General features: G+C 36.8%; 1 protein-coding gene across 1 annotated transcript in view; it reads right to left on the reverse strand.

Moving 5' to 3' along the window:
* The window catches only part of SPATA48 (spermatogenesis associated 48), a 78,008-nt gene that overhangs the window by 29,902 nt on the left and 27,729 nt on the right, over positions 1–20,377 (reverse strand). The window contains exons 4-7 of the mRNA XM_049777028.1: positions 12,276–12,402; positions 10,145–10,212; positions 3,846–3,887; positions 1,659–1,766 (exon numbers count right to left, since the gene is read on the reverse strand). Coding sequence (XP_049632985.1) covers positions 1,659–1,766; positions 3,846–3,887; positions 10,145–10,212; positions 12,276–12,402 — 345 coding nt within the window. The remainder of the gene's footprint in view (positions 1–1,658; positions 1,767–3,845; positions 3,888–10,144; positions 10,213–12,275; positions 12,403–20,377) is intronic.

The following is a 20,377-nucleotide window of genomic DNA, read 5'->3' on the forward strand; positions in this document are numbered from 1 at the left end:
TACTACTACTGCTGCTGCTGCTTTCTCCTTCTCCTCCTCCTCCTCCTCCTCCTCCTTCTCCTTTTTCTATTCCTCCTTCTCTTTTTCCTCCTCTTCTTCCCTCTCCTCTTCTTCCTCTTCCTTCTCTTCCTCCTCTTCCTCTTCCTTCTCTTCCTCCTCTTCCTCTTCCTTCTCTACTTCCTCCTCCTCTTTCTCCTCTTCCTCTTCTTCCTCCTCGTCTTCCTCCTTTTCCTCTTCTTCCTCCTCCTCCACTTCCTCCTCTTTCTCCTCCTCTTTTTCCTTCTCTTCTTCTCCCTCCTCCCCCTCCCCTTCCTCATCTTCTCCTCTTCCTCCTCCTATTCTTTTTCCATCGTCTTCTTCTCTTCTCCTCCTCCTTTCCCCCCCCTCCTCCCTATTCTTATTTTTTTCTCTTTCACCTTATTATTTTTCTTTTTTCTTATTTTTTTGGAGGAAGCCACACCCGGTGATGCTCAGGGGTTAGTCCTGGCTATGCACTCAGAAATAACTCCTGGCTTGGGTATCATATGGTATGCCACGGATCAAAACAAAGTCCGTCCTGGGTCATCCGCGTTCAAGGCAAACTCCCTATCTCATACTCTTTCTTTCTCTCTCTTCTTTTTTTCCTTTAGACACTGTGGCTTGTGATATGGTTGCAGAACAGGTATAATACCTATCATTTTATCTCCTTTCAGTACCCAGTTCTTGTCCAGAATGATCATTCCCAATTGTCCCTGCCTCAGGGCTTAGTGCAAATGTACCAGATTTTGAGTATAATATGATGAAATATATCATCAAAACATCAAAAACACTAAGCCACTCACACTAAACTTAGTAGTGTGTTTGTCAAGGTGACAGGCAAGATGTGTGGGTGTGGGATGGGAACATGTGGGATGATGAAGTGTGGGATCATTGTTGATGGGAGTTAACACTGGTAGTGGGATTGATGCTCAAATTCTATAATTCTAAAACTCAGCCATCACTAACTTTGTAAATCTTAGTTCAAGTAAAAATTTAAAGTAGAAATTATAAAAAGAGAAAATAAAAAATAAATTATTATTTTCCACTAAGCATTGTTGTTATCCATATCTCAACTGTTATACAAATATTATTAAATTAGTTTTATTAATAGTATTATTATTGCTTTTCAACACTTGGTGGAATTTTCCTCCACAAGTTTTGGAGAAAGAAATGAAAATATTTAAATGAAGTAACTGCTCAAGGCATATAAAAAAGAAATCAATAATCAAAAAGAAATCACCTTTGTCAAGCCCGGAGAGATAGCACAGCGGTGTTTGCCTTGCAAGCAGCCGATCCAGGACCTAAGGTGGTTGGTTTGAATCCTGGTGTCCCATATGGTCCCCCGTGCCTGCCAGGAGCTATTTCTGAGCAGACAGCCAGGAGTAACCCCTGAGCAACGCTGGGTGTGGCCCCAAAACCAAAAAATAAAAAATAATAATAATAATAAAATAAGAAAAAGAAATTACCTTTGTCAAAATACAATTATTTAACACAAATTTTATATATATATAAATATATATATATCTTAATTTTAAACTATGTTTAATGCCAGGTGATTTTCTATTTATTCATTGATAATAAAACCCATCATATTTTATTCTTAGTAATTAATAAAGATACTAATTCTGAGTGACACTCACTGTCTTGTGTTTGCGTAAAGAATTTTGGAGGTTCGAGGTTTGGCCAGAGACCTGTCATCGCCATGGGGGTTGTCAATGTCATCACAGTTTGTGGATTGCACATGACCACTATAAGGACACAGAGAAAAGATTGGGGCATATTCTTTTTTATAGAAGCAACATAATATATCCTAAAATTCAAGAGACATTATTTTTAAAATAAATCTCATAAGCAGTCTAATTGAGTAATGGAAAAATTAATAACATAATTAATTAATGTAATTAATATAATTAATCAATTGATAGTAAAATCCACAGGAATCTTGCTTTCAACCTGGGTTTAATCTCTGGCACTGCATGTGGTCCCCTGAGCACTCTCAAGAGTAGTTCATTGAGCTGAGCATAGAGGAAGTTATTCCTGAGCATAACCAGATGTGTGGTTCAACAACAACAACAACAACAACAACAAACTCTTTATCAGAATAAGAGTTCCCAGGTTTTAGTGATCAAATTTGATGACTAAGTGGTATTACACTGACATTTTGATCAAATAAAACATTTGTTTCTGCTACTCTGGAATAATTTTTTAATGGAACCCAGGGAAGAACTGAGGCAAGCAAAACTTAGTTCAGGGTTCCTGTGGAAAAGGAAACAGGCTGGTAGTCAAGAATTCAGTGTAACCAGCAATGTGCCTTTGAATGCCTGAGAAAGATTTGGTCATGAACAAGCCACCAAACCTCTAAATCATTCTGGGTACCATGATTTCCACCTCTATGTTGAAAACGCTTTCCTTCTCAGAACAGAAGCAGGCAGATTACCCTCCCTTACCAATAGGCCCAGTATCTGCTCCACTGACCTCTTGAGACATATAAATGGTCTGGTTCCACAGTTCTTGGAGCAAACAGCTAAACTCAAAGCCAGAACAACACTTCCTCCACACTTCACAGTACTAGTAGCCCAGTACATTCACAGCAAATTTGGTGCAAAGTTGTGTAAAAGCCCAAACCCAATGAGCAAAAGTAAAACAAAAGACACAACCAGATCAGTAAATCCTAAAACAATGTGAGATAAAACAATCATCACGAATTTAATTTTATTGAGATATTTTCTGATAATTATTAGGATGCAGGCTTGTGATGAGTGGGTGGAAATAGGGTACATTGGGGGAGGGAACAACATACTGATTGTAGGATTAGTACTGGAATACTAAATACTTGAAACAACTGTATTATAGACAACAAATTACAGTGTTTTATTTTTAAGATCTGGTAATAAGTGTCGGAGATCAGAGGATGTAGTAGTTAACTCTCTTGTAGATCATAAAAAAAGAACAACAGCACCTTAGTCCTTGTATTATCTTTTTTACCCCAGTTAAGTGCTCTTTCAAAAAGACAATATTGCCTTTCTATCATGTTGAAGACATATTGAGAAACCCACAACCAAGACAAAGATGGAGTCCTCAATCTAACATGCTGTCACTTTAATATTAAACTTCCAATCTCAACCTTTGTGAGAAATAAATGTCGTTTGTTTAGAAGCTCCCTAGTCTGTGAAATTTCGAAATTAAGTTCTAGCATCTGAAGACATAGTGTTATAATCCATCAAAAGCAGAAAGGCCCAAATGCTCACCTTTGAAAATCTGAAAATACATTAAAAAATAGTATGCATTTTGTATTCTTTAATATTAATATCAATATCATTTGTAGCAACCATAAATTTTTTGTTTACAACATTCAATATTTGTAGCATTCAACATATATTATAAAATAGCTAATTTGGAAATAATGAAAACACAGTTCCCCTTTCAACAAAATTCTTAACAAAACTTTGATAAAAACTCTTGATACAAAATAGGCACTGTTTTAGGAAAACATTAAAAAATTGTTAGGAAATTTGTTATCTTTAAAAGTAAAGTACATGGGGCCGGCGAGGTGGTGCAAGCGCTAGCCAAGGAAGGACCGAGGTTTGATCCCCCAGCATCCCATATGGTCCCCCCAAGCCAGGGGCAATTTCTGAGTGCTTAGCCAGGAGTAACCCTTGAGCATCAAAAGGGTGTGGCCTGAAAAACAAAAAAGCAAAAAAATAAAAAATAAAAAAATAAAAGTAAAGTACATAAATGATTGAACAAAATTAAGTACAATTTAGGTGTAAGTGTATTAAATTTAAAACATCCAGAAACATTAAAAAGTATGAAAGAAATAAACTTACGTATACACAGGAATATACTTGCTTCTAGAACTTTTACTCACGCTTAAAAAAAGAGAATGATCGAGTCAATCACATTAACTTTAGTAAACAATGCACTTCTGTTTTTGTTATTAAAATAAAAAGAAAGTTTCCAAATATATCCCTAGGATTTGAGATAATTATCAAAACTGTGTTATTTTAAAGAAAGGCAGTCTAAACTTTAAAAAATAAAAACAGAACAAATTTATTCCAAACTACCTTTGAACAATAATGCTATTGACACTTAAATTCTATTCTAAAGACTTTTCATTTGGCTTTTTCTTTGTTATACATTTGTTTAATGAATAAATTTGTGATATCTGAGAAGGCCAAATTTCCCAAATTTTTTAGACATGCAGAATTCACATTTGAATATCTTTTATTAACCAACAAGTTTAATCCTCCATGGTTGATCTGACCAGATCACAAAATTTGCAGCAGAAAGAGCTTATGTTTATTTGGTATTTTTGTTGCTTTGAATTTAGATCATTTATTTTTTCAGGAATATAAAATTGTACTTATTAAGATGTGAATTTCTTACATAATATAGAATTTTCAAATGCTAATAACAGTAATAATAACATATAAATTAATATTTGGTACCAATAAATTCACATTTTTATTATTCTTAAAAGATATTTAATACTAGGGCAATTTATTCACATGTGTGTGGAAATGGGTTTTACCTGTGGCATGGAAAATATGGCAAAATATGGCAAGATATGGCAAAATATCTAAATATAATATCAATAATTTTGATTTATGGTTTTATACAAATATTTCTTTTGTCTTATTTTAGACATATGATTACATTACTGTGCAAATAATGCTTAAACAAACAGGATTACAATTATTTTTGCTGGATATAGTTTATAGGCCCCTGGAGAAGGTGTGGCTTCATACGGGAGCTCCATTCCTTTTTTATTTTAGAATAACTCATATTTCTTCCCAAGAAAGTTGGACCAGTTAACACCTTCACCAGCGGTGGCTGAGTACTTTTCTCTCCACATTCATTTCATTCCTGTATTGGTAGATTTTTTTTTTTTTTTTTAGTTTTTGGGCCACACCCGGCTGTGCTCAGGAATTACCCCTGGCTGTCTGCTCAGAAATAGCTCCTGGCAAGCACGGGGGACCATATGGGACACCGGGATTCGAACCAACCACCTTTGGTACTGGATCGGCTGCTTGCAAGGCAAACGCAGCTGTGCTATCTCTCCGGGCCCCGTATTGGTAGATTTTAATCTCTGTGATATGCACTAGTATTATTGATGTCACATGATATCTCTTCACTCTTTTGATTTTATGTCACTAACAATAACAAATATAAAGCATTTATACACACACACACACACACACACACACACACACACAGTCCATTTGTATTGACTTCTTTGAGGAATTTTTTGTTGTTCATCCCTTCCATCCATTTATTTGATGGGGTTGGAATTTTTTTCCTTGTAAAACTCTGCGAGTACTTTATATGTCTAAGTTTTTAATCCTTCATCAGATAAGTAGTGGCAAATATTCACCTCCAGTATGAGAGTGTCTTTTCATTCTGGTTATCATTTATTTTTATTATTTATTTTTTTTTGGGGGGGTCACACCCGGCAGTGCTCAGGGGTTACTCCTGAAATCGTTCCTGGCAGGCACCGGGGACCATATGGGATGCCGGGATTCGAACCACCGTTCTTCTGCGTCTAAGGTAAACTCCTTACTGCTGTGCTATCTCTCCGGAGCCTATCACTTATTTTGCAATGCAGAAGCTGCATAGTTTGATCCCTGGCATCCCAGGCATTCAATCCATTTGGTATGGTTGACCGAATCAGCCTGAGGTAATACCTAAGTGAAGAACTAGGCCTAACCTCTGATTGCTGGTGCGTGTGGTCTAAAAAGAAACCAAAAATATCCTGGGTATTTTTATAGCGACTGCATTGAATCTAAATAAAACTTTGGGGGAAAATGTCATTTGAGAATACTAATCTTTCTAACCTTGTAACCCTTTGATTTCTTTTAGTTGTGCTTTTTGTTTCTGTTGTTGTTTAATGGGGAAAACACATCCAGTAGTGTTCACCTGTACTCTAGCTTAAGATCACTCCTAGTAGGACTTGAGAGCATCAGTGGGGTGCTGGAGATTGAACCCAGATAGGCATTTTATAAAGCAAGTGCCCTGTTTCCTGTATTATCTCTACAGACCTCTTTTCATAGCATCTCCCAGCTTTTTTTGGTATAGAGTTTTTAGACTACAACTTTGCTTTTAATTTTATTATTTTCTAAGTATTTTTTAGGTTAGTCTTTAGGTTCTTTGTATATTATCATGTTATTTGTGAATGATAGTTTAATGTCTTGTACAATTTAAATGCCTCTGATGGGTTTACTATGATTAATATGGCAAGGACACCCCAAACTATATTGTAGAAAAAATAAACATCAATTGTCTTTTGTATGATTTTGTAAAAAAGGCTCTTTTTCACCATCGATTAAGATGTTGCCTGTAGTTTGTTGTAAATGGTTATTACAATCTTGAGGTATATTCTTTTGATCAATATTTTGTTGAAGATTTTTACTATGAATGGACGCTGACTATTATCAAAAGCCTCAATTGTATCAAATGGTATGAAATATGCTTTTTACCTTTCTCTTTGTTGATGTCATGTGTTAAAGCTATTGGTTTGTCTAGATTAAATCATCATCCCATAACTGGATAAAATCTCACTTAGCTATGGTGTATGATTCTTTTGATACACCATTGTTTCAGTTCACTGATTTTGTTGTGGTTATTTGCATCAACACATGACCAAAATATTCGTTTGAATTTTAATTCATACATTTTAAACTTTACTTATTACTCTATTTTTCCATTTTTTGAGATGCCTTTATTTAAAATACTGCAAATGGTAATTTTATGTACACATCATTCTAATACTGCATCCAACAATAAAGCAGTTATTTCTCTCCTCCTACATCTCAATAACCCCATTTGCCTTTCCAGGTAAGCTCAGTTCTGAAATTTATTCATTCATTCATTCATTCATTTATTTATTTATTTTGGTTTTGTGGGCCACACCCAGTGATACTCGGGAGTTACTTCTGACTCTGTGCCCAGAAATCACTCCTGGCTTGGGGGACCATATGAGATGCTGGGGGACTAAACCACAGTCAGTCCTAGGCTAGTCCAGGCAAGGCAGATGCCTTACTGCTCCATGCCCCAGGTCTGCCCCTGAAATTTTTTTAAACATTTCTGCAAGTTTGTTTATACTAGTAGACTGTCAGAAGAGATTCGAATAGCATCCTGCTTTTCCTATTTATGAATGAGCTTGAGAAATATTTTTACTAAGTCTTATCAACCCATTAGGATCTACCTTTTGTACCTGGGAATATTTTTAATTATTTAAATTTACTTTTTTTCCTCTGTATGTTAGGTTTTCTACTTTTTCTTGGTTCCATGTTAAGAAGTTTTAAGATTACAAAAATGCATAAAATCTACAACCTAACAGTATACCTTAAATAGCTGAAAACAACAAAGAAACCCAAATACTAGTAGAAGAAAAAAACTGAGAAAAACCAGAGCAGAATTCAGCAATATATAAACCAGGAAAATAATATAAAGAACCAATGAAACCAGTAGCTGATCATTTTTTTAAAATAATAATGAAATATATAGGCAAACCATTGACAAGATACATGGGGGATAAAAAGAGAGTGTGTGATGAAATTGTGTCATAAATAAAAGGGGAGAAATTACAACAAAACAATTTCAAACAACCAGAAGTCCAAATGCATCATGAGATCTTTCTTTTTTGTTTGTTTCTTATTTGTTATTGCTGTTGTTTTGTTTTTGGGACATATCCAGTGGCACTTACGAGTTACTCCTGGCTATGCACTCAGAAATTGCTTCTGGAAGGCTTGGGGGACCAAATGGAATGCCGGGGTCTAACACGGGTCCATTCTGGGTCAGCTATGTGCAAGGCAAACACTGTGCTATCTCTCCAGCCCCATCATGAGATCTTTCTGTGAACAACTTTCCTCTGTTAAGCTAGAAGAATGGAAAGATTTCTGGAAACATATAATCTCCCAAAACTGAATGACGAGGAAGTAGATAGGCAAAACAGGCCAATCCCAAACAAGGAAATTAAAATAGTAATTAAAAACCTCTACAAGAATAAAATTTAAACAAATTGATTTATGGTTGAGTTTTATCAAACATTCAGAGAATAACTGCCATTGATCTTAAAACTCTTCCTAAATGTCAAAGAAAGTGAGACAAAGAACTGAATAGAAAAAAATATTTGCACTCAACATATCAGATAATGACTTGATATCTAGGATATACAAATTTTTTTACAAAAATATTCATATTTACTCCTTCAAAATCTAAAATCTTGGAAACCAATGATAAGCCAGTGGTCTAAGGACACTTCTTCACAACAGTTACTTGCAAATCTGTGAAGTTCAGAAGTCAAGTTTTGTCCTTGACTCTGCACTTATTGGTATCAAATGGATCTGATTTAAATCTTCCAGGTTCCAAAGTTCAGAGTTCCGATGTGAGCTCTGTGTTAACATTGGGCAAAAAATAAACACTAGTGCAGGGAGGTGGCATGTTGAGACCATTCAAAGTCTGGGGAAAGGTGTGTGGTGTGTGTACATTTATTTGGTGTGTTTGTGTTAGGCTAGAGAGATCTGAATCTGTGTGAATGGTTTTCCATTTGCACAGAGGTGCTTTTTGGGACCCCTAGAAAGAAGTCCATTTATCCTTGGGAAGGATCTCTTTTGAAAATATGTAGGCCTTCCCATAGCATGCTGTGGGCCATATTTATATGAATGTCTTTATTTCTGAGACTTATCATTAGTTAGACATTCTATACCCTCACTTGCTATCTCTGCTATAACTTACATCACAGGTTATGTGGAAGTTAAGGTAAGCCAATGGACTGGGTAGTTAGTGTCTTTAGAGACATCATCCATTCCATTCACCAAAGAAATAATTGGCCACCCTTCTTCCTTTCTCCCCTCAACCTCCCTTCCTTCTTCCTGCTTTCCACCTTTCTTCTCTGCATTTCTTCCAGTCCTCATAAATATCACGTGTGTGTGTGTTTACCAAATTCCAGACTTAATTTATCAGTGGAAACCAATGGACACAGTGACCCAACAGTTGTGCTATTGTAGTTGTTAAGTACATCAAGGCCTGTGCACACGCATACTTTATTTTCACTAACATTCCTATGGGAGTGGTAGAGCATGAAGTTGGAGGTGCGAATTCCTTGTGTTTTCCCCACTTGGAGCTTTCTGCATCATTCTCCTCTACCTAAGGACCATCAATCAGTGGCCATGATTGTGCTAATCCAAGGCAATAACCAGTAAACACTGAACTGAGAGTGTCTCTGGGAGAGACAAATGGACAACTTGGAGTAAATAATGGGTGGCTCAGGCAGAAGACCCTGCCCAGCCATTTGATGGAGATGAGCAGCTGCTGGCTGTTAAGACACTTGGGAGCTTAAACCCTGACAACTTATCTATACCATGCTTCATCCCACGTCCACAAACTACCCCTAAAGCAGAGCCACAAGGATTCAATAGATACAGACACTCTTTGCAATATATTTTAAAAGTATTTATAGGGGCCGGCACGATAGTGCAGCAGTAGGGTGTTTGCCTTGCACATGGCTGACCCAGGACAAACCTGTGTTTAATCCCCGGCATCCCATATGGTCTCCCAAACCAGGAGCAATTTCTGAGTGCAGAGTCAGGAGTAACCCCTAAGAGTCACTGGGTGTGGCCCAAAACCCAAATATTTATGTAATATTATATATTATAAAATATTTTAAATCTTTAATATCATGCACATTTAATAACTTAAATTTAAGGACACCAGGATGATGGATCAATATATTAGTGTGCCTGTTTTGCATGCTGGAGACACATGCTTAATCTCCAACACCACATGGCATCCCAGATATGATCAAGAGTAGCACCTGAACATTAGTGTGGCCCCAAAATAAAAAATAATTAAATACACATATACATTTTTTGCCATATTCTTCAATACCCAAGGCTTACTCTTGCACCTAAGCTTAGGCATCATTCTTGGCATGAATGCTATCTCTGCTATAAGGATGTTTTATATGCTTAGGAGATTTTTATAAGAATCAAAAGATCACCAGGAAGGCTAACATGTTGCTGACAACTTCTCTGGCCACAAAACCTTGGGCTATATAGATGAGAATATTCTTACAGATAGGTAATAAGAAAAATCTAGTGAAGAGAAAATGAGAAAGCAAACTTACAAATGTATAGGTTTGACAGGTGCCAAGAAAGATCTTGTTTGAAATCTGTCCCAGAGTTCGCCAACCATCTAAAATCATCATCAAAATGAGAATCAAATTTAATAGGCAAGGTTTGTTATGATAAGTGCATAAAAATCCAGTTATCTCAAGGGTCCTACATTACAGGCTAACCCAAAGACACTAATGTGAAACATTTTGCAAGCATTTTTAGCCTCCTCATGGTTCTTGAGTCACATTAGGTATCCAAACTGCTCTCAGATCATTAGATTTAGTTTATTTTTCACAAGCTATAATTAACTTTATTATACACCCTAAGACTTAAATATTGTGAAGAAGTTGATTTTGGTTTCCATTTAGAGTCCAAGCTTATTTTTGTACACCTTGGTCTTACTCTGCAGCCATTGCTTTCCTTTCTCTCCTTTTTCTAGCCAAGCTCTCAAATCTTAAACTTTGAACTTTGTTAGGAAGGATTTTGGAGATCAGATTAGTTTAATACCAAACAGTCTATAATAAAATGGACACTTTAAATGATATATAATATTTTAAAGTTTTTGATAGAATTTTTAAATAGTTAAAATAACCTAGACAAGTATTTTGTTCTTTAACTGATTAGAATTTCTAAGTAAAAATTTGATGCTGATAATGCTATGCTTTCCCCTTCTTATCACTTTTTCTTCTGTAAAGGCAGCATTTTTCATTATAAACTCTAACTTTCAATAAGATAAATCTTTATTTAACATTGATTATGAGAGGTAGTACCAGGACTTATCAAATATTTAAGGGATGAAATTAGAATTCTGAGATAAGGCTTGAAAAGTTCTTGGTATTTACCTGGGAGGAGGGTGGAAATAGTGATAAGGATAGCGGAGCACTAATTGCCAAATATTAATAATATACTAGAGTGGGAGATAGGAAGAAACAGGATAGACATAAAGCTGAGAAGAGTGTTGTTGTATGTCATGGGAATAAATCATGTTAAGGATATGAATTTTTAAATAATGGATGTAAAAGTCCTTTCATGCAAAAGGACATCTACATGGCATAAATGCACAATAGCTAAGAGATGAAATCAAACCAGATATTCAATGGCAAATGCGTGGAAATGACGGTGTGATATTGTATATGCAATGAAAAACTATGCAGCTAAAAAAAGATGAAACCATGCAATTGACTGAAACTGAAAATTTGGATAGAACTGGAGGATATCAGGTCTGGAGCTATATTACAGAGGGTAGGTAATTTACCCTCCATTCGATTGGCCCGGTACTACCTGCCACATTCCATATGATCCCCCAAACATCTTCCAGGAGTAATTTCTGGATACAAAGCTCGGAAAACACTTGGACATCACTCAAATTTCCCCCAAATGACCATATTCCTCAAAATAACTAAAAATATATTGTAGGGCAAATATAGGTGTTTTGGGTTTGTTTGCATTGGGATACCACCTAGTGGTTTTGGGGCTTACTCTTGTCTCTTACTCCTTACCTGGGGATCACTCCTTATGGTGCTTGGGCACCAACCATATTGCATGCTAGGGAATGTACATCAACTGCATGCTTGCAAAGTAAGCATCTTTCCTGCTTTACTATCTCTCTAGACCTAAAGGGTAACATATTTAAATGAATCGTTTAATTAATTAGAGAACTGTGGTTAACAGTTATTGATAGTTGAAATTTAGGGATATAATATTTCAATACCAATTCCATTAGAAGTGTTAACTCCTATCACTGGTACTCCAACATTCTATCATCATGTCTCGATTTATTATCTGTCCTCTTGTCTATGCCTTGATGATATGATATTAAGTGAGTTAGGTCAGAAGAAAAAGGACATATACTGGGCGACATCACATATCAAAGTGATAACCAGAATGATAGGACATGGCATTCAAGATATCAAATGGGAGCTTCCTATATCATCCTGGACCATAGTTTATATGAATTAGAAGAACAATTAAGAAATAAACCAAAGGGATAAGTAAAAAGAGACATGTGAGGTAACAAGGTCAGCAGTCAGAGACTCCTAGAACATTGGTGGTGCAGAGCTAAGATAAGTAGTATAATTAAGGCTAAATGATTGAAATTTAGCACAGTTATAAAGGCATTGATGCTCTGGCATGTTTACTGACCTGTCTTAATTCTGGCACCTTTTCACATCTTTTTTGTGAGATAAGGTCTGAAGTCGTTTTCAGTGTTGTTTCTTCTGGATCAAGTTTTGGTGGTATTATTTTGTCCCAAGGAACATTTTCATAAGCTCTATAAATATATTAAACAATATCTTATTAAAGTAAATAATCAATTGATATTGCTCATTAAAATACCATATTGTTCCATAGTCCTAACTCTGTGATGTTTTCAAAGATTCCAGCCTGCTGGAGTACTATTATTTTAATCACCTCATATAAAATGTGGTTTAGAGCTAAAGAATATGATAGTATACTACCCTTGAGGCCTTTATGTGTGATTTTATTCAATAAAAGGTATAGTACACATGTATTTCTGATCCCTCATCAAATGAATTTGAGGAATTCAAAGAGCATCAATTATTTAAAAATAATTTTTAATTATTTGTGCTCTTGTGCATAGCATTGTAATAAACATAGGAGTGCAGCTGCCTTTTCTACATTGTCATGTTGGGCCCCTTGAGGAAGTGTGTCATATGGGAGCTCAATTTCTAGTTTGTTTGTTTTTTTGTAAGGAATGTTCACACTGTTTTCCAGAAAGGATGAATCCCAGTCAACATTTTCACCATCAGTGAATGAGAAAAGAACAGGGTGCTAAAAGGAGGTAAAGCAATATGAATGACACTCCTTCAGCAATAATGCAAACCATGACATGGCATTATAAAGGAAAAAATTAAGAGAGTAAGAGACAGAGGGAGAGAAAAAAAATATGTCCCAGTGTCAGGTGTATATGGGTGGGTGGGGGGTGAATGAGGGGAAAAACTGAGTACTTTGGTGGAGAAAATGCCCATTGATGAAAGGATGAACCGTGAACTTCTCCAGGCCCTGTGGGCTGGCCACGTGGCTTTGGCTCCACTGAACCCCAAGCCATTCCACTTGCCTGCCCACGAGTGGTCCCAGTAGAATCCTGGTGGGCTCACCACTTCTGGCCTGTTTGTACACTTCTCTGTTGCATCCCCTGCCTGCAGGCTAGGAACCAAAGTGTCCCCGCATCTGAAGGGAGGGAGCTTTTTGTTGGATCTCACTCTCCATCACTGCAGTGGTGCATCTGAAAGGTCATCTGAGCACACCGTCCAAAATTTTTAAATCCACAATCCATGTCCGGGCTGAAGTCATCATCCAGAAATCAGTCCTTTCAGTGAATCCACTTCCTGGTCCTTTTCCAATTAGTGGTCTCTGTAAGTCTCTGAGGAGGCCGAGGTTCTTGGAAAAATAGGACATTTTGCAGAAAAGTCACAGTTGTGGGCCTTGGATGGTGATGCTCCAAATTTTCATCTCCCCTCCTTCACTGGCCCTTCTGCCACCAGCAGGGGACTCTGTCATGTTTAGAAAAGGCACCATGTGGCCCACTCTTTTGGGCTCACGTCAGCTGAAAAGAGCCAAAATCAAACACAAGAACAGGAATCTCACCATCATCGGGGTCTTCTCGGGTCCAGGGTTTAAATCAACGTTCAGGAACCAAAATGTAGAAATACATATTAATTATAGAATCCTGGATGGTGGTGGATGGTGGTGCGATGGATGGAGGGTGAGGCCTTTCTCTGCAATCCAGGGCCAGGCGCCTGCATCCCCTTCCAGCAGGTGGTTGAACCTTCTGAAGGTTCAGTGTAGTGGTCAAGAAATGATCCACAGCAGTCAGATTTCAGGAGACATGAAGCTTCATTAGTAATAGGCCACATGTCTGACTTCTATTCTAACCTTTTAACCAGCCTGTTTCAGCCGCCCAGCATCTCATCAACCCGTTTCTTGCTTCCTTCTCCAGTTCCCACTACATCCCTGAGGCAATCCCTCTGTACCCTTCCATGGTTTGCTCCCAGAAGTGAACCCACTTCTGACCAACAGGTAAAGTTAGCATTTTGCCCCGGGAGAGGGTGACAGCAATAATCACAATTTTTCTCCAGGAACAAACTGGAAAAGGTCTGACTTACATTTCATAAAAACCCCAATTTCTGTAATTATTCTCATGACAGTATACTTCAAGGACGAAGAAACCCTGTATCTCTTAGGCCAAGGGAATTCCCTTTCTAAATTCCCCAATATTTACTGTGCCTAGGCAAGGAAAAAAAAAAAGAAAGCATAAATTAACTTTTTTTTTGGTTTTATTGTTGTTGTTGTTTGTTGCTTGTTTTTGTCCCCGTGGGTTTTCTTGTGTGTGTGTGTGTGTGTGTGTGTGTGTGTGTGTGTGTGTGCGCTTTATTTTGTTTTTATTTCAGGACCGTGGTTATTGTGTGATTGGTGTCTTTATTGCTCTGGTGCTTTTCAAGTTTTTTATTTATTTTTTAAAATAATTTTTAGTATTGTTATGTTTTTCTTCATTTTTCCCTTCTCTTAAACTGATATTTATAGCCTCTAGAAGGACTTCTCCCATTTTTTGCTTGATTGATTTTTGCCCCCATTTTATTATTTTTATTTCTTTTAAATAGAACCACATAATTTTTTTTTGGTAGTTTTTGGGTCACACCCGGCAGTGCTCAGGGGTTACTCCTGGCTTCATGCTCAGAAATTGCTCCTGGCAGGCACGGGGGACCATATGGGACGCTGGGATTCGAACCGATGACCTCCTGCATGAAAGGCAAACGCCTTACCTCCATGCTATCTCTCCAGCCCCAGAACCACATAATTTAAACCACATAATTTGAACCACAAACTGAAGGGGAAATAATGAAGAGTATCAAGACCAGACAGTTATATGAACATTAAGTAGAAATTTTAAAAAAATGATCAGATTTAAACACCAAATCCAAAGTCAATGACAACAGAATTGACACCCAATCTACAACATGCTAGTCACAGAGGGGACCACTTATACTAGGAATCCGGGGGGTAAAGGAGAGGGATATGGGATGCACGCTGGGAACAGGGGTAGAGAGAAGACAACATTGGTGGTGGGAATGCCCCTGATTCAATGTCACTATGTACCTAAAAAAAAATTACTTTGAAAGATTTGTAATCCAATTTGGTCAAAATAAAAATAATATATATATATATATATATATATATATATATATATATATATATATATAAATTATCTACAATATAAAACAAAAACAAAAAATATTCCTTATGAGCTTCAGGGTTTAACTGTCTTGGATATTCAGGACAGAGTCCTCCTCAAGGGTGAGGAACAACTTACTAAGCTCAGTTGGAATGCCTAGGGAGGGATGATTCCAATTAATGTCCCCCAGCAATTTTTGAAAATCATTCATCATTTTTAACTTTTACTTGTAGATGGAAATTTTCTGGGAATTAACTCCAATGTGTCTTAGAACAGAACTCAACATTTCATATTGGGTAGCATCTGAATTTTCTCTGTGGGAACCTGTAACCTAGATGCCAGAAAACATGTAATCACAGCCTCATATAATCTCCAAACTCCTGTCTTTATAATAACAAACACATTATCATTCATATAGTGAATAATAGAACATGAGGGAACCTTGCAAGAGGACATAAAGTAACATCAATAAAATATTGTCAATGGTAAAGGAATTGGTCATTCCCTGGGTTAAAACCATGAAATATGCACATAGTATCATATTCTTAAAGAAATAAACAGAAAATGCAAAGCATTTAAAGTCATCAGGCTGGATAGGAATGTTATAAAAAAAAAAAGTCTTCTAAGTATACCACAGTAAGCAGCCAGTCTTTAGAAACTACTGCAGGGAAGAGAAGGACAGATTGGAGGGTCATCATGGGAACCATGGTTTAATTAACATTCTACAAACCAATTAACAACTGCAATTTGCCTGTTCTTTTGTATAACAAAGTCTGGAGAATTCCACTCTGAAAACAAAGTTTTCATATTGTCCTAATTTAAGCTATTCCTCAGCCAGATATCCTACACCCTTATCTTTACACTGTGAGGGGCCACTTCTTCTACACAGAATTATTACACTTCCACAAAATGTGGAGGGTTGGTAGGTGCTGAGCTGCAGAAGCCCCAAATAAAAAGGCATAGCCTCTGATTTAGTAGAAGGAGCTGAAGGAGGAACCATAAACTGAGCATGCCATGTTGGTGTAATTCTAGACCTTGTAGATTCAGGAATATGGAAGCTACATTTGACTGGAAGATGGCTGTAATTCACTCTGGATCAATGCATTTTAGCTGTCTGGTACTCTGTCAGATATAGGAAGAAGTCATGGTGCCTACACCATGCACTCCATATAGTATTGCAAGCAAGTGCAAGTTGCAGGACCAATATTGGTAAGAGATATCAACTCCTACTTGTCCTTCCCTTAAAATTCTTACCATGAATTTCAAAAGTTAATAGTGGGCCTTCAATAATATCAGTGACATAATCCACCAGGAGATTGGTGCTACCAAACCCTCCAAACCTGGGATGAGTGGAGTGGCCAAGCATAACAAAAGAAAGGGGGAAATATCCAAACAATTGGTACCTAAATAACAATTATTATTTACCCAGTATAATCAGAGTCAATCCAACATTAATCATTATTCCGTTAAGAGTAACACTGCTTTTCCCTCGGAGTAGGCCTACAGTGCCTGGCAGGACTGGTTTTTATGTACCAGATTTTAAATTGGTTGTCACTTACCAGGTGCTATCATTATGGTGTTGAGCAAGGAATACCCAAGGCAGCTCTCCCTGTAGTGATGGCTGTCATGAATGATAGTTTTGTAATCCTAGGTTTGGAGGAGGTGCAGTTGGGAGTATCCTGATTCTGCAGAGCCATTGTATACATTGATAAGGGCTTAGGCAAATTTTAGCAACCATGAGAAAATCCTGGGAGGGGTTTTCAAGTGCACTTTTATTCCAGCCTGTAAGGTATTCATTACAGTGTGTATTATGTAGATAATAAAACACAGGCCTTTTAAGAGGCTGAGTGCATCCATTTTCAAGTCTTCATAAAATGGAGGCTGATTATCCTCCAGATGGATTGGGAAGAAGAGAAAAGCTCATGAGGCCTAGGTGGAATAGACAATTTATGAAAAGATAAGAGTTTCTTAATCATAAATTTCACTTGGAACTATGCCTTGATTAGTTTCTTTGGGAGAGAAGTGGGGGAGAGAAAAGGAGGGAGCAATACTACTGAGAAATTTTTAGACTTTGAGTCTGAAGAGTGATAACTGGCTCTACCTTATCTCACATTCTGGAGGTTAAATTCTGTTTGGGAGATTGGGATCTCTCTGGTTTGACAGCTGTTAAATTATTAGCCCTGGGAGACCTTAGATGTAGAGTTTATCACTGCTGAGAAGGAATCCCTCCCTTCTTGAGGCATATGGAAAGGAGATCTCTAAAGGGTATGGTGTATTCTATTCAGTGTGAAAATGCTTGTAAAAGCAACAGAGAACTGTAAGGCAGCCTCAGAAGGAGGGCCATGTATGTTTCTACTCCTTTAATGGGCACAGCACATTTAGTCCAGTATGAGATGGTCCCCGTGGCAATGATCCTGAAGGGGACCATATCATCCTCCCTGGTCTGCTGGCAGAAGGGCTTGCTCCACTCCCCAATTTTGTTATCTCCCTAATATCAGTAAACTTGTTACCCCACTCACCATTCATCTCATCACTATGAGATCAAAAAAAAAAAATACCTGGAATTATACAAGAGTCTAAATGAAGAACTAGATGAGCTGGGATTAATTAATACATGGCCACTTTCTTTGATTTATTAAAGCCCACTATAGTTACTTTTGTATCTGACCTTCCCCAAGCCTGGTATGGGAGTTGGTTTGAATAAAGAGAAAGTAGTTCAGGCTTTTGGTGGGGGTGGAGGAAAAGTACATGGCAGAGAGAGACTATGGAGTAAACAGCAGACTGACTCCAATGAAACTTTTCATCACTGGCTTGGTATAATTTCTCTGCAGCTACCCTGCTTCATCAGACCTGACTGCCTAAGGGTCTAGAAACATGGCTTGCCCACCACTCATGGATAATTTTATATTACAATCATCTACCTATGGAAATGTAAAAAACACATAAATAGATAAAAAAGATCCAGCAAATAAATTTCAGTATATATCAAAACATTATACCCCACGATCAAGTGGATTGCATCCCAAGAATGCAATGGAGTTTCAATATATGCAAATAATTTAATGTAATATGCCATACAACAATGTAATAATCATATCACTAAAAAAGAAAGAGAAAAATATGGTTAAATCAATCAATGCAGAAAAAATTTATGACATAATCCAACATCTCTTTATGGTAAAATAAAACTTTCAAGAAATAGAAATAGAAGAAAAGTATCTCAAGATAGTTACAGAAAATAAACTTCTACAAAAAGCCTACAAACATATCATATACTCAGTGGTGATTAAATGAAACTATTTACACTGGTATCAAACACAAAGGAAATATTTCCACTATAACATTTTTATTCAACAAAAGTACTTATGGGAGTACTCATGAAAGCAATTAGACAAGAAAAAGATATCAAATGGATCAGAATTTGAAATGAAAAAGTTAAATGATGTCTTTTGGCAGATTAAATAATGCTGTATAATGTACTTTGAAAAATCTAAAGAATAAACTGACAAGTAATTCTAGAAATAATAAATATAGTAAATAGGATATTACAAAAATTAGTAGACTAAAAAATAAGATCATAGTCTGTACACAAATAATCATCCAGAATAAAAATAAATTGAAAATGCTATCATATTTAAAATCTTACTCCAAATAATGACAAACCCAGTTAGCAAATTAATAGTAAAGGCCAAAACTTTTATACAGAAGAAACTACAAATCATTGCTAATGAAAAAAAAAAAAAAGAAGATACTATGAAAGGAGAGAAATTCCCTATTTGTAGGAATGCAGGGGGCTTTCCTATGTGGTGTTTTTGGTTCCTAGGTATATACCTAAGAGTGGCATTTCTGGGTCATAAAGAGGATTAATTTTTAGCTTTATGAGGAATATCCATATTTTTTTTGAAAAAAGATTGGAGCAATTTATATTTCCACCAGCAGTGAATGAGAGTCTCTGACTTCCTGCATTCTCACCACCCCTTGTTTTTTGTTTGGTTCTTTGTGATAGGTGCCAGTCTCTATGGTATAAGATGATACCTCATTGTTGGTTTGATTTGCACCTTCCTGATGGTTAAGAATGTATGTAATTTTTTAATTTGTCATTTGGCCATTTGTATTTCTCCATTGAGAAAATGTCTATTCATTTTATTTTCCCATTTTGGGAGGGAGTTCAATGATTTTTCTTATTAAGCATTCCTATTGCATTATATATATTTTACTATTTCTAATAAGATCTATATCTAAGCATTATGTTTACAAACATATTCATGTTTGGGTTTCCGTCATCAAATGTATACCTTCCTTTACCAGTACAACCTTCTTACCACTAATGTCCCCAATCTCCTCCTCTCCCACCCATTTCCAGTCTTCAGGACAGGCATTTTATATCTCTCTCACTATCATTGTCACAAGAGTTGCTAGAGTAGTTATTTATCTAACTGCACACACCACACTTTGTGGTAAGCTTCATAACATTGGCTGGTCTTTCCAGACCACATCTCTATTGTCTTTGGGTATTATTATGATACGGTCTTATTTTTCTTAAATACTACAGATGAGTGAGACCATTCTGTAAGTCTCTCTCTCCCTCTCCCTCCAACTTATTTCATTCAGCGTAATAGTTTCCATATCCATCTATGTAAGGAAAGTTTCGTGACTTAATCTTTCCTAACAGCTGCATATTATTCTATTGGGTCGAAGTATCAAAGTTTCTTTCTGCACTCATTTGTTGTTGATCATGTTTTTTTGTTTTTTGTCTTTCCCAGTCTGGCTATTGCAGACAGCGCTGCTTTAAACAAAGAAGTGCAGAGGGCATTTTTGTGTTGTGTTGTGTTGTGTTGTGTGGTCCTAGCGTATATCCCTAGGAGTGGTATAGCTGGATTATATGGGAGCTCAATTTTAGTTTTTAGTTTTTTTTTTTTTTAGGAATATTCATAATCTTCCAGAAAGGCTGGACTAGATGGCATTCCCACCTGAAGTGAATGAGAGTTCCTTTCTCCCCACTTCAATGCCAGCAGTGGTTGTTCTCGTTGTGATGTGTACCAGTCTCTGGGGC

Source organism: Suncus etruscus, chromosome 7 (genome assembly GCF_024139225.1).
Source record: "Suncus etruscus isolate mSunEtr1 chromosome 7, mSunEtr1.pri.cur, whole genome shotgun sequence".
In the NCBI taxonomy this organism is placed as follows: domain Eukaryota; kingdom Metazoa; phylum Chordata; class Mammalia; order Eulipotyphla; family Soricidae; genus Suncus; species Suncus etruscus.